A 20,527-nucleotide genomic window follows, 5' to 3' on the forward strand; every position below is an offset into this window, starting at 1 on the left:
ACACTCCTCCACCTCCCCGCGTTCAAGGCAGGAGCCAACCCGGATTGAAATGCTCTGTTGGGGTTTTTGCCCCAAGTTTTCGATTTGCCGAAAAGTTAGAAAAGTTTCATTTTCGGTTCTACCCCAAACAGGTCCCTCCCCCCCGACCCCGACACACTTTTTTCGGAACCACCGGAGAACTGAAAAAGCTGTTCTCCTGCTGGCCCTAACCAGAACCGCGGCTGACGCCAGCCCATTGGGCATGACCCGCTGCCGACCACAGCACGGCGCCGACTGGCTGCTGTAGAAGGAGCTCGGGAGAAGGGACGTGCACGGAGGACCTCATGCGAAGCCAGGCAGCATGAGCAGGGGGTGCGTGCCCCCTCTGGATTGCAGAGCTGTCCTCTGACCCTGGGCACCAACCCTACAGCGGGTGGGGCGGGGGTCTGATAAGGCACCAAAGTGGCTCAGGGGAACGTCGATACCCAGCTGCTGGAAAATCCCCATCAACCACATTGTATTAATCCCTTCCCTGGGCACGCCCCATTCCCCTTCCCAGTGGCGACATCTTATGTCCCCCTCCTTCAGGCTGCATGGATTATACTCGCATCCCTCACAAGATCTACACCAGGGCGTGACCATCTCTCCCTAACAGAGACAGTATGTGTAGTGGTTAGAGCAGGGACTTGGGACTCCAGGGTTTTGTTGCCAGCTCTGTGTGGGGAGCGGGGTCTAGGGGTTAGAGTGTGGGAGGGGAGCTGGAAGCCAGGACTCCAGGGTTTTGGTCCCAGCTCTGTGTGGAGTGGAGCCAAGAGGTTAGAGCAGGGTTGGGGCTGGGAGGCAGGACTCCTGGGTTGCGCTCTTGTCTCTACCACTGACACCCTGCCTGACCTTTGGGGAGTCACTTCCCCCTCACTTCCATGCCTCAGTTTCCCTGGCCGTAGCATGGGCATAACAGGATTCCTCCACCTTTTGCAAAGCACTTTGTGGCCTTCGCGCCATGCAAAGGGGAAGCATCACTGAGCCCGGGATAATTTGTGGCTCAGAGGAGACCCTGGCCAATCCCCTCCCCCACTAGGAGCAGAGCCAGGAAGAAACAGACCCAGCAAGTCACACAGAGCAAACAGCACTGGGGCCGAAATCATCTTTCCGGCCCCTCGCCCACCCCTCCCCCTGGGGTCCCCGCGCCCATTGCACCTGAACGACATGGTGAACCACACAGCCATCATCATGAGAGTGACGCGCCGGTACTCAGGAGCAAAGCACTGCAGGAAGTTGCTCCAGACCTGAAGGAGGGAGAGACGGGGCGCGTGAAGGGACCACTCACCGCCACGCCAGCTCTGCTGGGGGATGGGCACAGACGGGGACATGCCCAGCTCCCAGCAGGGGCAGCTGGGGATGGGGGGGCACGATGGAGGAAGAAGACAGAGACGGAGAGAAATACAGCAGCAGATGGGGCGAGCTGATGCATGTGCATTGACAGGGGCCAACAGGGGGGTTGGGATGGGCACAGAGAGGGCTGGGGTGCAGACCCCACCCCCCAGGAATCCCCATTGATTTTGGCAGAGTGGGGGGCGCACTAGGACACTGGTAAGGGACTCCCTACCGCATGAGCCAGGTGCCCAGCCCTTGGAGAACGCTCGGCTGCGGGTTCAAATCCAGCCTGAATCACCCCCTGAGGGGACGGGGACCACATCCAAGTCGCCGTGGAACCAGTGCTCTCGGATCTCTGGGCAGAGGAGCCGAGGGGCAGCGGGGTCATGACACACACCCGGCCCCGCGCTGGGCAAATCCCCTTCACTTTGCAAGGTGTCACTCAGCTTTGACCTCTGACCCCCGAAGAGGGGTGCTGTGAGGTTGCCTGGCACGTCCTGATAAAGCTGGTCATCTTGGGGGAGGGAGGACCCCGCTTCCCCCCAGGGCCCAGCACATAGGGCCAAGTGCCTCACATGGCTCTTGGCCATGCTGGGGGAGTATTCTGGCTGGGTGGAGCCGTCCTCTGGCCTGAATCCAGCCCCGGTGTAGCTCAGATCAGGGGTGGAATTGGCCCCTGAGTTCCTGGGTTTATGACAAGGTCCCGGTCACCCAGGGGCTGGCCCTACCTGCTGCAAGAGGTTCAGGATCCGAACCATCCAGCGCCGGTACCAGGTGCTGGTGTCCAGCTGGATCTCAATCAGCTCGTCCTCCTGCTTAATGGTTTTGATGTGGGTGACCTGTGAGGCGGGAGGGAAGACGAGCACTGCAGGTTACCGGCGGCGTGGGGCAGAATGGGGACATTCCCCTGGCACAGGGTGGGGCCCGACGCCAGGCATGGCAGGATAGGGATAAAGCACAGGCCATGGGAAGCTCAGAGGGCAGAGACGTCAGCCGGTCCGGCCCCTCCAGCATGGGGCCTCGGACCAGCCGAAGACCCATCGCCCCGTGCCAGGGGAACTGGTGCCAGGTTGCACCCCGATCTCTGCCCCTGCTGCCGCAGCAATGCAGACTGGAGAGTCGGGGCCTCACCTCACTGTCCCTGCGGTACTTCTCCTGCCCCCAAACACCCCGTCTCAACCCCCCGCCCCCTCTTCTGCTGCCCCGACAGTCCCCACGTCTCCCCACCCCCCTTTCGCTGGCTCACTGGAAACACTAATCACACCAAATCCAAGCGGAGCACCTCGGGTCTTCTCCCCCACAGCCCCGCTCCTTTCCCTCCACCCCGCACGGCTTTGTGCCTCACATTGGGAATGAATCTCCCCCTCTCACATCCTCCCTTGGTTCCCTCTCACCACCCCGCTCTGCCTTGATGCTGCAGACTCTTCACAGCCCAGCGCCCCCCGCACCTGAGCTGCCATGCCTTGCTTTGCGCCATCTACCGCAGCCGGGCAGCTCCTAGCAGCGGCAAGCACACCTCATCCTAGGGCTCAGATTCTCCCCATTCGAGCCAATCCCGGCCTAGATGTTGGACGCTGGCCCGGCACGTCACTCTCTAGCAACTGGCCCATATAGAGGATAATGGCCTATTACTGCTACCAACTAACGGAGTTACTCCTTTAGCTCAGGGGGTTGGGGTCTGGATCTGTGCTTTGGTGTGGAAGATGCCAGGTTCCAACCCTGCTGAGGGCCCATGGTGCAGGACCTGTTATATTTATGGGGCAATAGAAATAATTTCAAACCAAAATAGTGTTAACAACCTCCACACAGGGGGTGCCTATGCCACCAATGGCCCAATAGAGGCAGCTGGCACCATACTACCCTCACAATCCATGAGTGGGTTTTAGACTCTCAACCCCCCCAAGAGTTAGGGAAATGGCCTAGCGGATAGAGCACTGGGCTGGGACTCAGGAAACTCACGTTCTATTCCCGGCTTGCTGGGTGATTTTGGGCAAGTCGCTTCCCCACTCTGTGCCTCAGTTTCCCCAGCTGTGAAATAGAGATAATGATACTGCTCTGCTGATGGAAAGAGCTAGGGATCATCGTCATTATTTACAGGTGGGGAACCCAGGCTCAGGGAGGGAGCGATTTGTCCAAACTCAGCAGCAGAGCCAGGAATAAAACCCAGGTCTCCTGACTCCCAGCCCATAGCCTACTCACGACACCCTCCTCTGTCACCACCAACAAGCATTTTCCCTTGGCTCGCCCCTCGCTCCTCTAGCCTAAAGGTCTCAGAGCAGCCAAGGGGAGCGACTGAGCGGCGCTTACCGAAAACACCCTCTCGGGGTGGCCCTTGGCTCGCATGTTGGTGTCGTGAACCTGCTTCAGCACCATCCAGGCCTCGTCGTGCTTCCCGTTCTGCAAGACAAAAGCCAAGGCCACTACTGACCCAGCTGCCATGCAGCCGTGCAGGGGGCAGGCACCTGGGCTACTGCAACTCAGCCTTCAAGGGGCACCCCACTGCCTGATGTGTCCTGGCTTGAAGGGAGGTCAGCCATGCAGGAGATGCCCCTAAGAATTAGGGTCACCTAGGCCAGCTGTTCTCAACCAGGGGTCTGAAGCCCCCTGGGGGGCCCCCAAGCAGATTTCAGGGGGTCCGCCAAGCACGGCCGGCATTAGACTCACTACAGCCCGGGTCAGAAAGCTGAAGCTCCCCCAGCTCCGAGCCCTGCCACCTGGGGCCGAAGCCAAAGCCTGAGCAACTTCGCTTCGTGGGGGCCCCCTGTGGCGTGTGGCCCCAGGCCACTGCCCTGCTTGCTACCCCCTAATGCCGGCCCTGGCTTTTATACAGGGGCGCTGGAATAATGTGTACAGTGGGGGTGCTGAGAGCCACTGAACCAAACTGTAAACCCTGGATATAAGGGAAACCACTTCAAGCCAGGGGGTGCAGCTGCACCCCCAGCTCCCCTCGCCCCAGCACCTGCGCTTTTATACGCAGTTGGGGCACAGGGGGGCCGTGGAGTTTTTATAGCATGTTGTGGGGGGTCTCAGAAAGAAAAAGGTAGAGAACCCCTGACCTAGGCACCCCACACCTCGCCACAGTGCTGGCCCACCTCTCAGACCAGGCCCTGAGCCAGATGTCGCCGCCCTCCAGGTATCATGCCCCACCGCTGCAGCCAGAATGGCCCTTCCTTCCCTGCACCCCCCCTCCAGCCCCACCCCACCTGTGCACGGGGGCATCGCCACGAGTCGCCCAAGCAAACAGTATAGCCATGGGACAGCCCCTGCTGCCAGCGGGCTCTAAGCACCATTCCTGCCCCAGGCTGCTAATTTGGTAATAAGTGCTGCGGGACTGACAGGTCCTGGATACAGAAGCCATCTCTCCATCCCCAGAGCTCATATGGAAGCACCAGCTTTCTGCATTGCCCCCATTCGGGGCAAAGGCAGGGGATTCAGTCCTGGGGCACCTGTTCAGGGCTGAGGCTGATGGATTCATTGCTAGGCCCAGGGCTGTGATCCCCAAAGCCCCGTCTCAGATAGTCACATCTGACGGCTGCTCCTGGCCCGTCTCTAGTTTCTACTGCAGGAGGTTGGAGCAGAGCTGGAGGCCAGTTCAGCACCTGGTCCCCATGCTCCAGAGCCAGCCTGTGCCCCCTTTCTGCCTTAGATCTGGCTGCATCCCAGCCCAGGGCCCCAGACACGGACATGCACAGATGAGTCCTTTCTGACTCCCCTCCCCGCCGATCGAGCTGCACAGACTTTACCTCCAGGAAAAAGCGTGGGCTCTCGGGCATGGTGGTGAGAGCGCCGATGGCGAAGACAGAGGGGAAGGCGCAGACCAGGACAAAGACCCTCCAGCTGTGGAACTGGTATGCGGAGCCCATCTGGAAACTCCAGCCTGGGGAACAGGATGGAGGCATAAGAGAAGAGGAGCGAAAAACAGGAGAGGAGGAGCGGGAAGTGGTAGAACTCAAGATAGCTACATCCAAAGCTGATTGCCGAGAGTCACAAAGGGATCTCCTTGAACGGGGTGACTGAGCAACAAAAGAGCAGATGAAATTCAGTGCGGATACATGCAAAATAAAGCACATTGGACAAACTAATCCCAACTATACAAACAAAATGACGGGGTCCAAATTAGCCATTGCCACTCACGGGAGAGATCTTGGAGTCATTGTGGATAGTTCTCTGAAAACCTCCGCTCAATGTGCAGCGGCCGTCAATAAAGTGAACAGAATATTAGGAACCGTCAGGAAAGGGATAGATAATAAGACAGAAACTATCATCGGGCTGCTATATAATTCCATGGTGCGCCCACACCTTGAATACTGCGGGCAGTTCTGGTCACCCCATCTCAAAAAGACAGATTAGAATTGGAAAAGGTGCAGAGAAAGGCAACAAAAACGATTAGGGGAATAGAATGATTTCCATACGAGGAGAGACTATAAAGCCTGGGTCTGTTCAGCATAGAAAAGAGAGGACTAAGGGGGGATATGAGGGAGGTCTATAAAATCATGAATGGGAGAAAGTGACTAGGGAAGTGTTATTTACCCCTTCACCTGACGCAAGAACTAGGGTTCATCAGATGAAATGAATAGGCAGCAGGTTTAAAACCAACATAAGGAAGTGCTACTTCACACAACACACAGTCAACCCGTGGAACTCGTTGCCAGGGCATGTTGTGAAGGCCAAAACCACAGCCAGGTTCAAACAAGAATGAGATCAGTTCCCGGAGGATAAGTCCAGCAATGGCTGTTAGCCACGATGGTCAGGGACCAACCCCATGCTCAGGGTGTCCCTAAACCTCCGATTGCCAGAAGCATCTGGCACTGGCCATCGTCAGAGACAGGACACTGGGCTAGATGGGCCACTGGTCTGGGCCAGTGTGACCATTCTTAAGTTCTTTGGTTCTTAAGTGGAGGAGCATGGGGGGAGATTTCCACCCCGTCAGCAGCAGCTGCATCTTCATCTCCACTCCTGCCCCCTTCCTCCCTCCTCCACCTCCTTAGGGCTTCCCTGCCTACCCCCGTTAAGCAGCAGCACCCCCCCTTCCTGCACAGCGCCCTCGCCAGCATGACCCCGATTCCCCCACCCAAGCCGGCTCCCATCCCGTGGGCGTGGTCAGGAACTGGAAGAGCGTGGGAGGAGGGGAGGAGCTTGGGTCCCAGTGGCTGGCAGGCAGTGACTGACACCCCTGGAGCAGTCCAGACCCTGGTGCTCAGGGGGTTAAATGCCACCCCAGACCGCCTGCTGCCCCAACACGCCCCCTTGGTGAGGGAATTTCTTTCCCAACTCTGTATCTTGCAATCAGTTCAGCCTAGTGCACATAACAAAGCCCCTGGTCCCACGCACAGGAGCCCTGGATGCTGTTAGCATCCACATCCCAGCCTGGGTACGTCTCAGAGTCAGCTTCGGGGCCAGCGCCCCCTAAACACATGCCCTCTGCTCCTGTATGACCAATGTGGCCTGGCCCAGAGCAGGTGCAAGAGGGGAGTTCAGCCTCACCAGATGTCTCTGCTGAGGCTGCCAGCCTGGGCGTGTGAATGGCTGGGATGGCAAAACACAACCCATGCAGACAGCTAGACGGTGACAACTGGTGTGAACCAGAGTGGCAGGGGCTACAGAGCTAAAGCTGGTCCAAAAAATGTGGGGTTTCCCCCCTGGAAAATTTTGATTTTTCAGCAGAAATTTGAATACCAAAAGATTTCGATTCAGAAATGCCACTCTGGTGCCTCATGGGAGCTGTAGTTCGGGTGCCTTGTTCTCTATAGGCCAGGCTGCCTGACTGGACTACCTGTCCCATGATGTACCACAGTCTCCCCCCGACTTGGAAAGGGGAGGTGGTGCATCTTCAGAAGCCCTAGCCATGGTGCATCATGGGAGATGGAGTCTAGGTCAGGAGTCCAGCACATAAAGGAAAATGGGGGACAGGAGGCACCCAAACTACAACTCCCATGATGCACCATGGTGCATTTCTAAATCAAAATGTTTCCACTTTGAGGCACTACAGGATTTTCTGAGGGAAGCAGACACTTCTTGCAAAAAAAAAATCATTTAGTAAAAAAGCAATTTTTTTGGCAGAAAACAGTTTGGATGGAAAATTTTCAGCCATTCCTATCCATTGCCCATTACTACCACCCCCCCGACCCACCCATTCTTTAACACAATCTTTGCTGGAGCAAGAGGGGAGAAACAATGGTGGCTTTCCCAGCACAAGGGGGACGGGAGCACCAGTTGTCCCCCTTTTCTCTTACCATAGTGAGGGATGATGGCCCAAGCCATGGCTGATGCATAGATGCCCCCAATCATCCAGAACATGCAGAGCCAGCTCAGGTGCTCGCCTCGCTTCTCCTGAGCTAGGAACTCCGAGAAGTAGGAGAAGACAATGGGGATTGAGCCCCCGATGCTGGGAAAGGGAGGAAGAAGACATGGATCAGAACAACTTCCAGTAGGAGAGAGCCTGCAAGGGCTGGCGATCCTCATGCTTCAAGGCATAAACTCATTGCCAACTGGGAGAGGGGGGTCAGAAAGGACTCGTCTGCACCCTACTGCGAGGTGCCGAGGTTTTAACACCGTCCTCTGAAGCCAGGAAAGCAGACCTGATGCACCATCAGCCTGATCCAAAATAGCAGCAGGTATTGGAGGATACAAAGTTAGATAGGCAACAGGTGGAGCAGGTCATATACCTGGGCTAGATGAATTATGTGTTTGCTTAGGGCGGAGGGGGGGGGGAAAGAGATCCCAGACTGGAGGGATTCCCCATTACAGGCTCTTGTTCTACATCCATTGCAGAGACACCAGGCTGGCCAGATTCCGGCACTGGGTCTGGACGTTTCATTCCACAGCATTGGTTTTCTCAGCCACGGGGAAGCCTGCTCTTAATTACCTTAATTACCAGCAGATTTCTGCTGGCAGATTCCAGGCGGTGCTCCCCAAGAAGGGGAATTCAGAGGTGCACGCGGCATTAGCATCTCAATTCATTATGGCACCTGCTTTCCTGCCCAGATGTGGGAGCTAGCTTGATCAGCAAAGTGGCAACTTAGTTTATAAACCCATTGGGAGAAGAGAGTTTAGGGTTTAGAGGAGGGGGAAGGGAGACAGGCTTTCTGGGTCCAATTTCTGGACCTGCTACTGATTTCCTGGGTGACCTTGGACAAGTCACTTCAAGTCGCACCTTCCATATCAGTGGCCACCTTTGATCTCCCAGCTAGGCTCCTCCATCACCGTGAGCAGCGGGCATTCAAAGTGGGACCCTAACAGGGGACAGAGCCCCCTGGCTGAGCTGGTAGTTGCTGTGCTAAGATTGTCAGACAAAGGAGAGGGAGTGAGAATCTGGGCAGGATGTCCAAGGTGGAGCAGATGGGAAAGTATTACAGAATTTCCAGGGACATTTCCATTCCAGATCAAACCATTGGTCCATACAGTCTGGTATCCCCACCTCCTACCATCTCAGATCAAACCATTGGTCCACATAGTCTGGTATCCCCACCTCCTACCACCTCAGATCAGACCTTACTGGCATCCCGCCAGCTCCCACCCATTTGACCACTGGTCCATCTCTGCCAGTTTCCCTCCTTCTGCCATAACATTTCCCTCCTTCTGCCATAACATTTCCCTCCTTCTGCCATAACATTTCTGCCATAACAGTTTCCCTCCTTCTGCCTCTGGCCCATCTGCTATGGCCTCCCAACTGCCTCTCAGGTAGCAGCTCTGACTGCAGGTCTACCTAGCTCCCTCTCTTCGGATACCACCACTCACCCAGCACCCCAGACTAGACCATCCAGCTTCTGACCTGGCCCAGAGGAGACCTCAGTGCCTCTAAAAGCTCCAGGAAATGGGTTTTCCACTCCGCCTAAAAACATGGTGCACAGAGACTGGAAATGGCTCAGGATCAGTTTCGATCCACCAGCCATGACGCGGTCAGAGGTGGACCTTCCACTTGGCCCCCTCGGGGACCGGATCCCATCTGAGGGCGTAAACACGCCACCCTCCTGGCAGAGCATCCAGGACGAGCGGGCTGGCTCCTGCCAGGCCTCCCTTACCCCACTCCAGAGAGCAGCCTGCAGAAGAGGAAGGTGCCGTAACCTTGCACGAAAGAGGAGAAGAAGGCGAAGACGCTGTTGACCGAGAGGGAGATGAGGAGGCACTGCTTCCGGCCAATCCGATCCGCCAGGCCGCCCCACAGGAACGCTCCCACCATCATGCCCAGGTAGACGATGAGGCCTGGAGGGACACAGCAAACAGAGTGGCACCTGTCAGCAGTAATGCACAGGCCTAGAGCGCCCCCCACCCATACCCGGGCTGCAGTGCTCCCTCGAGGCTCAGCAGAGCACGTCCAGGCGCTGTGCGGCCGCCAACACCAAGCAGCAGGTGCTGGGGTGGAGCGCGGCAGGTGGGTAGGGCAACAGCTTCTAGGAGGCAGGCAGTGACAACGAGGGGAAGAAGAGTCAGGACTCCTGGGTTCTCAACCCCATGCTCTAAGCATTAGACCCCATGCTTCTCCCAGAGCTGGGGAGAAAACCCAGGAGTCCGGAGGCCCAGCCTCCCTGCTCTAACCACGAGACCCCACTCCCCTCCCAGAGCAGGGGAGAGAACCCAGCAGTCCTGCCACCCATGCTGTGTCTGAACCCCAAACCCAAGGAATTAGGAGCTCATAGGAGATGAAGATCCCTCTTTCCCATAGCAGGCAGCCCATCACTCTTCTGGATGGTGGCTCTGTGTGGTTCCCAGTGCCCCCACCCCCACCCGCCGCTCCAGCAAAGGCTGTGATCTCCCAAGCTGTCCCAGCAACCCGTGGCTAATTTCTTGCTGCACTTCTCTGCCGCTGGGGGATGGGGGCGCGAGGGGAGCCCTGCTCGCTGCCCCGGCTAATGGGACTGGCATGAGGGGCAGCCCTGGGCCACACGGGGCTCCCTCCAACCCACTGTGGGGCACTGAGAGCCAGGCAGTCAGGGGGCTGCTGTAGCTGGGAGCAGGGCAGGGCAGGAGATGGGAAGGGAGGAAAGGGGGAAATGGGGAGCGATGTGCTACGGGGTACAGCTGAGCTGGGGGGGCAGAGCCTGGGGGGAAATAGGGGATGCAGCAGGGACTGTGTCATGCTGCAGAACTGAACAGGGGGGTTGGGCACAAGGGGGCAATGGGGGAGCAGAGGACACAGTGTCACACTTCAGGGCTGAGATGAGTGGGGGGGCGGGGTTGAGTGCAGATGGAGATGGCGGGGAGGTTCCTGTGATGCTGCCAGGCTGAGTTGGGGGGCAGAGCATGGGGCAGATAAGGGTGCCGGGGGGACCATGTCAGGCTGCAGGGCTGAGCTCAGGGGGAGCTTGGAGGGAGCAGGGGGGACAGTGTCACGCTGCAGGGTTGAGTTGGGGGGCAGAGCACACGGGTGCAAGGGGGTGTCCCTGTAATGTTGCAGGGTAGGGGTGAGCACAGGGGAAGACAAGGGCATGGGGGGGGGAGGAGTTGTGTCGCAGTGCGGCTCTGAGCCGCCGAAGTACAGAGGGGAAACGAATCCCTTCACCCCCAGCCTCCGATCCTGACGTGGCAGGGGGGGCGGGGACTCCGAAGCGGCACGTTCACACCCCAGCGACCAGCAGCTGTCGACCTGTGTGATTAGCACGATCCTGATCCCTCATCCCGGGGATTTCACGGCCCATCGGGCAGCTAAAGCCGAGAGGGCTAACTCGGCCCCCGCAGTGGCCTGGGCTTGTCGGCCTAGCCCGGGGGAGAGAAACATCCTCCCACCTCCGCAGGCCAGACCCTCATCGGCGTCATGCCCAGCTCCTCTCCCCGCGAGCGGCCTGAGGCGAGGACGAACCCGCCTCCCCCCACACTGAGTCACTCCTCCTGGCAGCTGGCAGGCTCTCCCGGACCCCCACCGCTGTGCCCTTCACGTCACTTTCAGGAGATGCCGCGGCTGCCCCACAGCAGGGGATCTCGCCTTGCACAGTCAATTCAGGGGACACTGCCCAAGGCGGACACGTGGCAAGCACGGGCGGCTGCTGCTTGCCAGATCGCTGCCCGTGGTGAGCCAGAGCCCAGATTCTCCCTCCAGTGACGTGCCCCTCAGTTCTCCCAGCCTGGAATCACTCACACCCCCACCAGGCAGCTACTCCCAGGATTTAACTTCTAATGAAATTCAAGCAATTTTTTTTACGTTCCCAACCGATGCAGCAGGCCCAGAGGCGCCGGGGCTATGAACTGCCAAGCCTAGAGGCGCCAGCCCTGGCCCAAATTAAGCACTGGCTGCTCCTGTGGAACAAGCCACCTATCAGGTGGCAGGCGGGGCTGAAGGCAACCAGGCGGCACCCAGACAGCGGGCTGAAGGCAACCTACGGAGTCTGCATGGGCTCCTGGGGAGGTCGCTGGCCTGCGTCCTATTCCTGGTCTGCTGCTGACCTGCTGGGTGACTTTCGCCAAGTCAATTCCCCAATGCAAGGACACAAGGGCAAACCCAATTTTCCAGCCACAAAATGCATTCTCCAAGCCCCACGGGACAGTCAGTGTTAATTGTCTTGTATCACGGCAGCGACTGGGAGCCCCAGTGATGGGCCAGGGCCCTATGGTGGGAGGTGCTGTACAAACCCAGAACAAAGAGACAGTCGCTGCCCCCAAAGAGCTTGCACTCTAAGTATAAGCAAGAGACACCAGATGGAGGCAAAACAATGAGGTAACTTTGAGCCTGTGACTATTAGCAATAAATCACTCAAGGTGGTGTAACAACTTTACAATGTCTGAATTCCAGGCTACAGCCATGAAACCATCCCCGAAACATGAAAAAACCAGAGAGCGTCACCAAGGCTGGTGGCAGGCGGGGTCATCAGGACTGGGATGTAGTGGGTTGGGGACTGTATTGGGGAAAGATGGACTCAGAAAGAGACTTAAAGGCCATAGTGGAGAACCAGCTGCAAGATGGTGGTTACAAGAGAAAATGCAATCCTTGGATGGATAATCTGGAGAATACTCAGCAGATGCAGAGACATGTTATCACCATTGTATACGGCATTAGTGAGACCATCAGCCAATACTAGCCCTGGGGAAAATTTTCCATCTGAAATCGTTTCAGGATCAAAAACATCTGCATTTTTTTCGTCAACCAAACATTTTTGTGAATTTGTGTCAAATTCATTGAATTGTTCCAATCAACCCTGCCCCCCAAAAAAATCCCCCCAAATTTTGAAATGTTTCATTTCCACATTTTTGAAGCAAAACTTTTCAATTTTTCAATTCAAAACGGTTTTCCATTTCAAGTTTTACTTCAATTTTAGCTTTTTTAAAAAAAGGTTAAAGAACTCAAAACCCACCCAAAATGAGTTGAATGGATCATTTCATTCGAAAAAATAATCTGAAAAATTTTCATTCTGGGGCAACCTGACACTGTTCCCTGCCCCCTTCCCAAATTTTTCAGTTTCAGACACTGCAGATCAGTTCTTTGCACAGAGCTGCTGGATACTGGGGCCAGTCCTGGTGTCCACACTTCAACAAGGATGTTGATAAATTGGAAAGGGTTTGGAAGAGAGCTACAAGAATGATCTGAGGCCTGGAAAACCTGTTTCACAGCAAGAGTGTCAAGATACTGTAGCTATACTGACCTAATCCCCAATGTAGACACATCTAGGGTGACGGATGAATGCTTCCATCAACCGAGCTACCATTGCTCAAGGAGGTGGTGTTCCTACACCAGTGGAAAAACCCCTTCCATTGCTTCAGGTCTACACTATGGGGTTATGCCAACAGAGCCTGGCACTGTAGCTGTGCCAGGATAGTCCCCATAGTGTAGACACGGCCTGAAGCTAGATAAATGCAGACTAGAAATAAGGTGCAAATTTTTCAACAGTGGGGGGATGAATCCCGGGAACACCACATATAGGGATGTGGGGGATTCTCCATCGCTTGGGTCTTTACATGCATAGACTCCAAGGCCAGAAGGGACCACTGTGATCATCTAGTCTGACCTCCTGGATAAAACCTGCCAGAGAATTGCTCCAAAATAATTCCTAGAGCAGATCTTGTAGAAAAACATCTCATCCGGATTTAAAAATGGCCTGTGATGGAGAATCCACCACAACCCTGGATGAGTTGTTCCAAGGGTTAATTACTCTGCCTGTTAAAAACATTCACCTTATTTCCAGTCTGAATTTGTCTAGCTTTAGCTTCCAGCCATTGGCTCATGTTAGACCTTCCTTTGTCAGACTGAAGAGCCCATTATCAAGTATCAGTATTTGTTCCCCACTTAGGTGCCTATAGACTGTGATCAACTCACCCCTTAACGGTCTCTTTGTTAAGCTAAATAGATTCAGCTCATTGAGCCTATCACTACAAGCCAGGTTTTCTAATCTTTTAAATCACTCTTGTGGCTCTTCTCTGAACCCTCTCTGAGCTACCAACATCCTTCCAGATTGGCCATCTCTTTCTCAGAGACACATTCTAGCTCAACCAGAAGTTATGGGCTCCATGCAGGAATTGCTCGGGGAGGTTCTCCAGGCTGTGCTATTCAGGAGGGCAGACGAGATGATCAGAACGGCCCCTTCTCGCCTGATAATTGACACATTCAACAGAACTGACCCAGTCTGAACTCCCTGACCTTTCCAGAGGAGCTTTCATTTCAAAAGGAAACCCAAAGCTATGGCCCCAACCCGGCAATCGATCCACGCAGGCAGGTCTGAGGATGGGTCTGTCCGGGCTCAAGGATTGGATTGCAGGACCAGTCACCCTTGCAATAGAGTGACAACGGAAAGACTCCTGCAACCCCAGGACTCCCGTTTTACACCAGTGTATTCATGGGGAGAATGAGGCTGCTGCTCTTTGGACCAAACCGGTGTCAGGACGTAGAGCAGGCGCTCTCAATGTCTGCAGACACCAGAGGGATCAGTACTAGCTCGAGCTGTCCACATCCCACATCCCTTCACCCTAATCCTGTTCCTGAGAATCAGTGGGAAACCTGTACAAAGCTTGCCAACTTCAGCACAGGCACCCATGCCCTACCCTAAAGATCACGCCTTAGAACAGCATCTGTGATGTCTTGATCCTTCTCCAGCCCACGCAGCAGCTGGTGGCTCCAGCTGGAAGACTGGGTCCCCAAGGGGACTGCACTGGCCCAGAACGTGAACCCTGTAGGGCAGGCTTAGAGCATGGCCATGACGGGCTGTATTCAGGGAACGCTCACCCCAATGCCTATCCTAGTTGCGTGTATAGGAGGCGCTGGTCTCCAGGCTGGTCAATCCAGCCCTTTCCCCAATGCTGAATCCACTTAAAACACGGAGAAAATTGCCCAACGAGAAATCATAAACCAGCCTTGACGAGGAGACAAAGTCCAGATGGGGTCCTGGGCTGGAAGAACTGGCTTATTGGCGGGGTGGGAAGCCAGCCACCACAGCAAAGTAGTGGAGTGCCGGGAGGCAGAGCGCACGCAGAGGAGAAGCAGCTATTTTTATCCTGCCTTTCATTTCGATTTGAGCTGCAGTCACAGGGCCATGCATCAGCATGATACAAGGTGACAGGCCCCATGGAAGAGCAAAGAGCCACAACGATTTTCTTCTGGACAGATTGTGGGGGATTCAGGGCAGGGGGCATATGGGGCAAGGGGGCATCTGCATTTCCAAATGGAGCCAGGAAGAACCGTATGCCTCCAGCGATTGAGTACAGCTGGCAGGAGCCAAGCAGCTTTGGGACCAGGGAGCCTGATTAATAGTCATGCCCTTCCCACACTTGGGGCAGGGAGGTAAGAGAGCTCCTAAGCCCCCTTATGTCCCCCCCCTCCATATTCTGGGTCATGCAAGCTTCTGTCCAACCCCTGGTGTAAATTACAGGCAGCCTTGGGGCTGCTCTAACTCACATTCTGTTTCCCATAGGAATCAAAAGGATACCCATAATGCTGTGCTCTCTAGCCACACCCCTAATCCACCCCCATGCCAGAGGGCTGGGAACAGGGCAGGTGCAAGGCCCATATGCCAGCTCTGCACCAGCTGGGGAGGCCTCCGCAAGGGGGTGGGATCCTCAGAGGGCTGTTTCCACCCCCTTTGTGCTGCCGGAGTGTGACTAGGGGTATGTCTATGCAGCAGAGGCGTGAGCTTTGATCTAGCTGGCTCGGGTACCAATAGCAGTGAAGCTGCAGAAACACAGGGTACAGCCTAGGCTAGCCATCCGAGCAAGGAGCCAGGGTACTGGAGTGGGCTTGAACCGAAGGCCATGCTGCTGTGGTTGCACAGCTATTGGTACTCAGGCTGGCTAGATGGAAGCTAGCTCAGACCACACCCCATGATTGCAGCACGGACGTACAGTACCCTGAGAATCAGGGCCAGAGACATTAGAGATGGAACGACCTGGCAGAACCTCGAGGCTGGTGCAGGATTGTTCCGTAGGGGCATTTTCCAGCAGATTGTCCAGTCTGCTCCCACCCTCCCACTTATTCCAGCCAGAAACTTTCCTCCACCCAGGCGCCATGCCATTGAACTCAAGGCTGGGGGGGTCACACAAGGAGAGCAGAGATTGCCCTTCCATTCAACCCTAATGGAAAAGGTTGAGCTTGTCTGCTCGGGCTTGGTTTGTTTCCTTCAGGAGCAGCCTTTTGTGCCCATGCTGCAGGGATGTTGATTCGCTGCGAGCTCTCGGCTCTGTGCCCCAGGAGCAAATCTCCCATCTTAGATTGTTAGCCCTTTGCGGTAGGGCTCAGCTCTTTGTTATGTACCTGTACAGTGCCCCGTATGGGGGGGTGTGAAGTGTCCCAGGCCACACCCCATACAGCACCCCACACTATAGGGATCCATGATTGTGGCTCCTAGATGCTACCACAATATAAACAGTAAATAATCAAACGGCTGGCACAGGGGATGGGACATGGGGACTGTCCCCTCTCAGCCACCCCTTTCCTCCAGCAGCAGGATCCAGAGATGGCGCAGCGGGGGGCCTTCTCTCCGCTCCCCATTGCTGCATCCCACTCATGTCCCATCTGGTTCCTCCACCACTGGCCCTGGAGTCTGTCCACCCTACTTGCTGCTTGGAAGCAGCGTATTGCTCCCAGCTGCCAGATCCACCTGGAAGTCTCCAGGCTGATGGGACCCAGCTCCCACTGCAGAATACACACGCCAGCCAGAGCAGGGCTCATGAGGCCCATCTCCCCCTTCATGCCAGGGAAACCCAGCTGCATTGCCCTGCATAGGATTCAAAGTGAACATGACCTGTGCTGATCCTCTACCATATCCTCCAAGAAGCTTGCAATACGGCCACATGTCCCGCCCAGTGTGCAAGGCTCCACCGACTGCCCCCTTGCTTCACAGGTTCCCCCGGGGCTCAGTCCGTAGCAGCCCCCGTGCTCAGCAGGTTGACCTGCCGTGGGATCCCCACGGCCCTGCATGCTGCACTGAGCACTGACATGGGAGGCAAGAAACCCCCACTCTGGTTTCCAACGGCTGCCTGGGGCCGCCTCCACAATGAAGTCCTGGAGGATCCAAACCAGGAGCAGCCAAGGGCTGAATAGGCAGATTCTTCCTTCTCGCCCCCTGGCTCCTCCACCAATTCAGCTCCAAACTCCCGCACATCCTGATTTACTGCTGAGCAGTGCAGGGGCTCCCCTCTCTCCAGCTCCGTTTCCTCTGACCCTTCCATTTAAGCCCGTGGAGCCTTTAAGCGCAAGGCAGCTGTTTAGGGTCCTGGTTCCCCTACTTACACGGGGGCAAAGCCACATGTGACAATAGCGCTCCTGGCACCACCTTGCCCAGGCCATGGTGTCGAAGGGAAGGGCCCCGTGGTCAAGTGGCCCCGTTGGAAGTCTCCCAGCCAGATTCCGATGCCACTTAAGCCTGCTGAGCTCACAACAGCTGCCAAGGGCATGGCCCCAGGTGGGACCCGGGCGCAGAACCAGCCAGCTCTGCAGGGCTCACAAGAGAGATCGCCGGTCTGCAGGTGGCCAGTCCTCCGCGCCCCGTGAGCTGGAAGTAGTAACAAACCCACTGGCTTTATCGGTCATGCTTATGTTTGAATTCAGCACTGGCAAGCACCGCAGCGTGGCATCCCAACACCACTCTGCCCTGCAGCTGGCACGGAGGAGCTCTTCGACACTGACAGAGGTGCCCCCCAAATCCCACCAGAGTTGGGGGCTCAGAAATGGGGGAGAGGGAACAAGCCACTCTTTTTTTTTTATGCACAGCCTCCCTAAAGACAAACACTATGCTGGTCGCCAGTAACAGCCCCCAGCCACCTCAGCTGCGCTTGGGGCTACGGGGTAACCGTTCCTGCAGCATACTGGGGTACAGCAAGTAAAGCGAGGAGCGGAGGGAGACACGCAGGGAAAACGTGAGTTAGAAGCAGAACGGTTTCCAAGCAGTGTGTCTGCGGCTCCCCCCCGGCCCCCCGAGGACATTCAGCCAGAGCTCCAAGATCCCCCAGCGCACGGGCTCTGAGAGCGATGGTGGAAGTGGAGTTGATCTGACCCTTTGCAGAAACAGCTCCCAGCCTCCCCCCCACCATGCTCAGAAGACAGACAGTGTCCTGACCGCGCCCCTGACTCAGACCCTTTCATTGGAGAGGTGGCTGGGGGGGGAGGGGGGGCATGAGAGATGGGCCTTTTCCGGGAAGCCTGAAGGATCAGCGAGGGAGGCAGAGAATAAAGCCAGACTCTCCTGTAATGAGATGTGCAGACCCAGTGCAAAGCTCAGGAAGGAAATGCACAGGCTGCTGCTAAGGGTGCTGGGGGAAAGAGAGGAGCCGATGAGGGAAAATGCCAGTGACTGGCAGCCTCATGGTTACGGGCGGATGGCTTATCAAAGGGGGAGACCCTAAAGCCTAAGGAATTAGTCCTCAGGATGCGCAGACAGCCAGGCATGGGCCAGGACTGGGGCTGTTATCAGAACACGTGTCCTGGGAACCGTGGGCGGCGAGGGAACTGCAGTTATTAGTCCTGGGGTGAGCCAGAGACTGGACTCCTGGGTTCTATTCCCAGCTCTGGGAGGGGAGTGGGACCAAGGAGAGAGGCCCAAGCAAATCGCACTGAATTAGCAGCTAGACATTCCTGGCAACTGCTGCCAGACAGGGTCCTTCCAGAGTTCACGCTGGGCACTGCCAGTGTGAGTTCAGCAAAAGGGCCGGAGTCCTGTGAGGATGGGGAGCACGGGGCAGAGCGAGGAGCTTCCCTGACCAACCACTCTGCAGCCCAGATCCTGTCAGTGCAAGTGACTGTCCCCGTAACACCCTGGGAGGGGCAACGCAAGGGGCCGGGCCGGCCAAACCCTAATGGGAATCAGCCTCCCGCACAGCTGGGCACGGCCTCGTGGTTCCACACAGAGAAAAGCATGTTCCCCCGGCCCCTGGCACGGGCACACACATGCCTCCCCGCACTTATCCCTCCACGTGTGCTCATCCTACACATCCTGCCCATGTGCTCGTCTTGCACACACCCCCATGCACGCGCACTCCTGCCCTGCCCCACGCATGCACGGGGCCAGCAACAGCTCTCCCAGCTGGGGATCTCCAGAGGGGAAGCTGCAGAGGGCCACACCAAGCAGTGACCAAGCAGCTCCTGGGGTCGGGGCCGGGGGAATGGGGTGAAGGCGCTTTGCACACTCAGGCCCGGGACAGGCATGGCCAAGAGTCGGCCCTGCTGTCGTATGGCGACGCCTGCATGCGATGAGTTTGCTGGGGCTCATTCTAGTTCCTAGCAGGACAGAGAGGTCCCCCACTCAGAGCCCTTCGGCAGACGGACTACGCAGATCGGCCGAGGATTGAAAGGGCCATGGAGACTAAGCGCCCCGCAAGTGGGAGATGGGGGGGGCTCCCTCCCCAGTCTCCACGGCTCTTTCAAGGGGGGGTAGCTCCCGCTCGGGACTGTGATGGGCCATGCTCGAGGTGGGAGGGGGAGCGAGCTTTGCCGCAGTGCAGCCTGCTCAAATCGCCACATGCCGGGGGGTGTCGATCCTGTGCTTGCCTCTAGCACAAAACTTGCTTGAAATCCAGGCTGCTCTGGGCCTTCCCCAGGTTCCCAGGCTCCTGCCCTCCCCTCTCTCCCCAATTATAGCAGCCCCACCCCTTCACTTCTCGTCTCCGCAGCCGTTCAGGCAAGATTTTCTCCTGCTTGCTTTCATTTGGATTTAATTCCCACTAAGCTCTTTGCGACAGTGCCGAAGCCTGGAGGGGCTGTCAGTGGTGCAGGGAGATAAGCTGGGGGCCCATTCACATTGGCTAAATTATGCCGGTATTCGAGGACGGCAGGGGAAGGAGGACGACGACACAGGGGGGGAGTCACCGACTGTCACTGCCAGCCGGGAGCTCTTGCCCGCCGCAGCATCCAAAGGGATTTCAGAGCATGAGCCCCCCTAGCTACAAATCCAGCTCCCCACCCCCTATTTCCAGCTCGGTTCTACCAAGCGAGGTGCTTGCCTGAGCCCTTCGCTGTCATTAGCCTCACTATTATCCGGGTGCGAATCCCACCTGGGCTACAGGCCTGTTGGGTGACGCAAGAGGTCTGGTCTACATCCCAGCCACTGAGCAAATCCTACAGGGCATCAGCCTCTTACATGGCCTCTTTGCGCCTCAGTTTCCCCCTCTAGTCTGATTTCCTGTATATCACAGGCCAGGGAGGAGCTCCAAAATAATTCCGAGAGCAGATCTTTTAGGAGAAACAGTAGCACAGCCAGGAATAGAACCCAGGAGTCCTGACTCCCCAAATAACCCTGCTCTCCCCACTAGATCCCATTCCCCTCTCAGACTATAACCCTGCAGTCCTAACTTCCAGATCCAGGCTCTAACTGCAGTTTGACTTTCAAGAGTCCTCCTGACACTCCAGGGAGCAGCACCTCATCTCACCAGCTACTTGCCTGGTCATTGGCCTTGCTCAACTACTGGAGGCAAACAGAACTTAAAAAACAAAAATGAAATGGGGGGCAGCAGCTGACAGGTGCCATGGGTGAGGGCTGCAGCCTTCACAGACCTGGCTACGAATCCTAGCTACCGGCACCAGAAAAGAAAAACAAAAAAAGGGCCATAAAGACTGAAGTCCACTCTCATCCCTCGCAGGACAAGGCTAGGGCATCAGGGTATTGATCTGGGTGCACCTCACAGTCCACCGGGGATTTATCCTACATGGGGTTGGAATGGAAAGACATGGGCTGAGCCGGGGAGTCTGGGGGAAGCCCGGGGCTGGAACAGCAGGGGGCTGCAGGTTGGGATTGAGGGGCACCCAGGCCCCTGACTCTAACCACTAGAC

General features: G+C 56.5%; 1 protein-coding gene across 2 annotated transcripts in view; it reads right to left on the reverse strand.

Moving 5' to 3' along the window:
• SV2A (synaptic vesicle glycoprotein 2A) overlaps positions 1-20,527 on the reverse strand; it is a 52,278-nt gene that overhangs the window by 11,996 nt on the left and 19,755 nt on the right. For both annotated transcript variants that reach the window (XM_084613209.1, XM_084613208.1), the window contains 6 exons: positions 9,375-9,555; positions 7,587-7,738; positions 5,097-5,230; positions 3,661-3,750; positions 2,082-2,192; positions 1,177-1,265 (listed from right to left, as the gene is read on the reverse strand). In XM_084613209.1, the coding sequence (XP_084469335.1) occupies positions 1,177-1,265; positions 2,082-2,192; positions 3,661-3,750; positions 5,097-5,230; positions 7,587-7,738; positions 9,375-9,535 (737 nt within the window). In that variant the 5' untranslated portion in view covers positions 9,536-9,555. The remainder of the gene's footprint in view (positions 1-1,176; positions 1,266-2,081; positions 2,193-3,660; positions 3,751-5,096; positions 5,231-7,586; positions 7,739-9,374; positions 9,556-20,527) is intronic.

The sequence above is a fragment of the Lepidochelys olivacea genome (genome assembly GCF_965140295.1).
Source record: "Lepidochelys olivacea isolate rLepOli2 genome assembly, chromosome: 24".
Classification (NCBI taxonomy): Eukaryota; Metazoa; Chordata; order Testudines; family Cheloniidae; genus Lepidochelys; species Lepidochelys olivacea.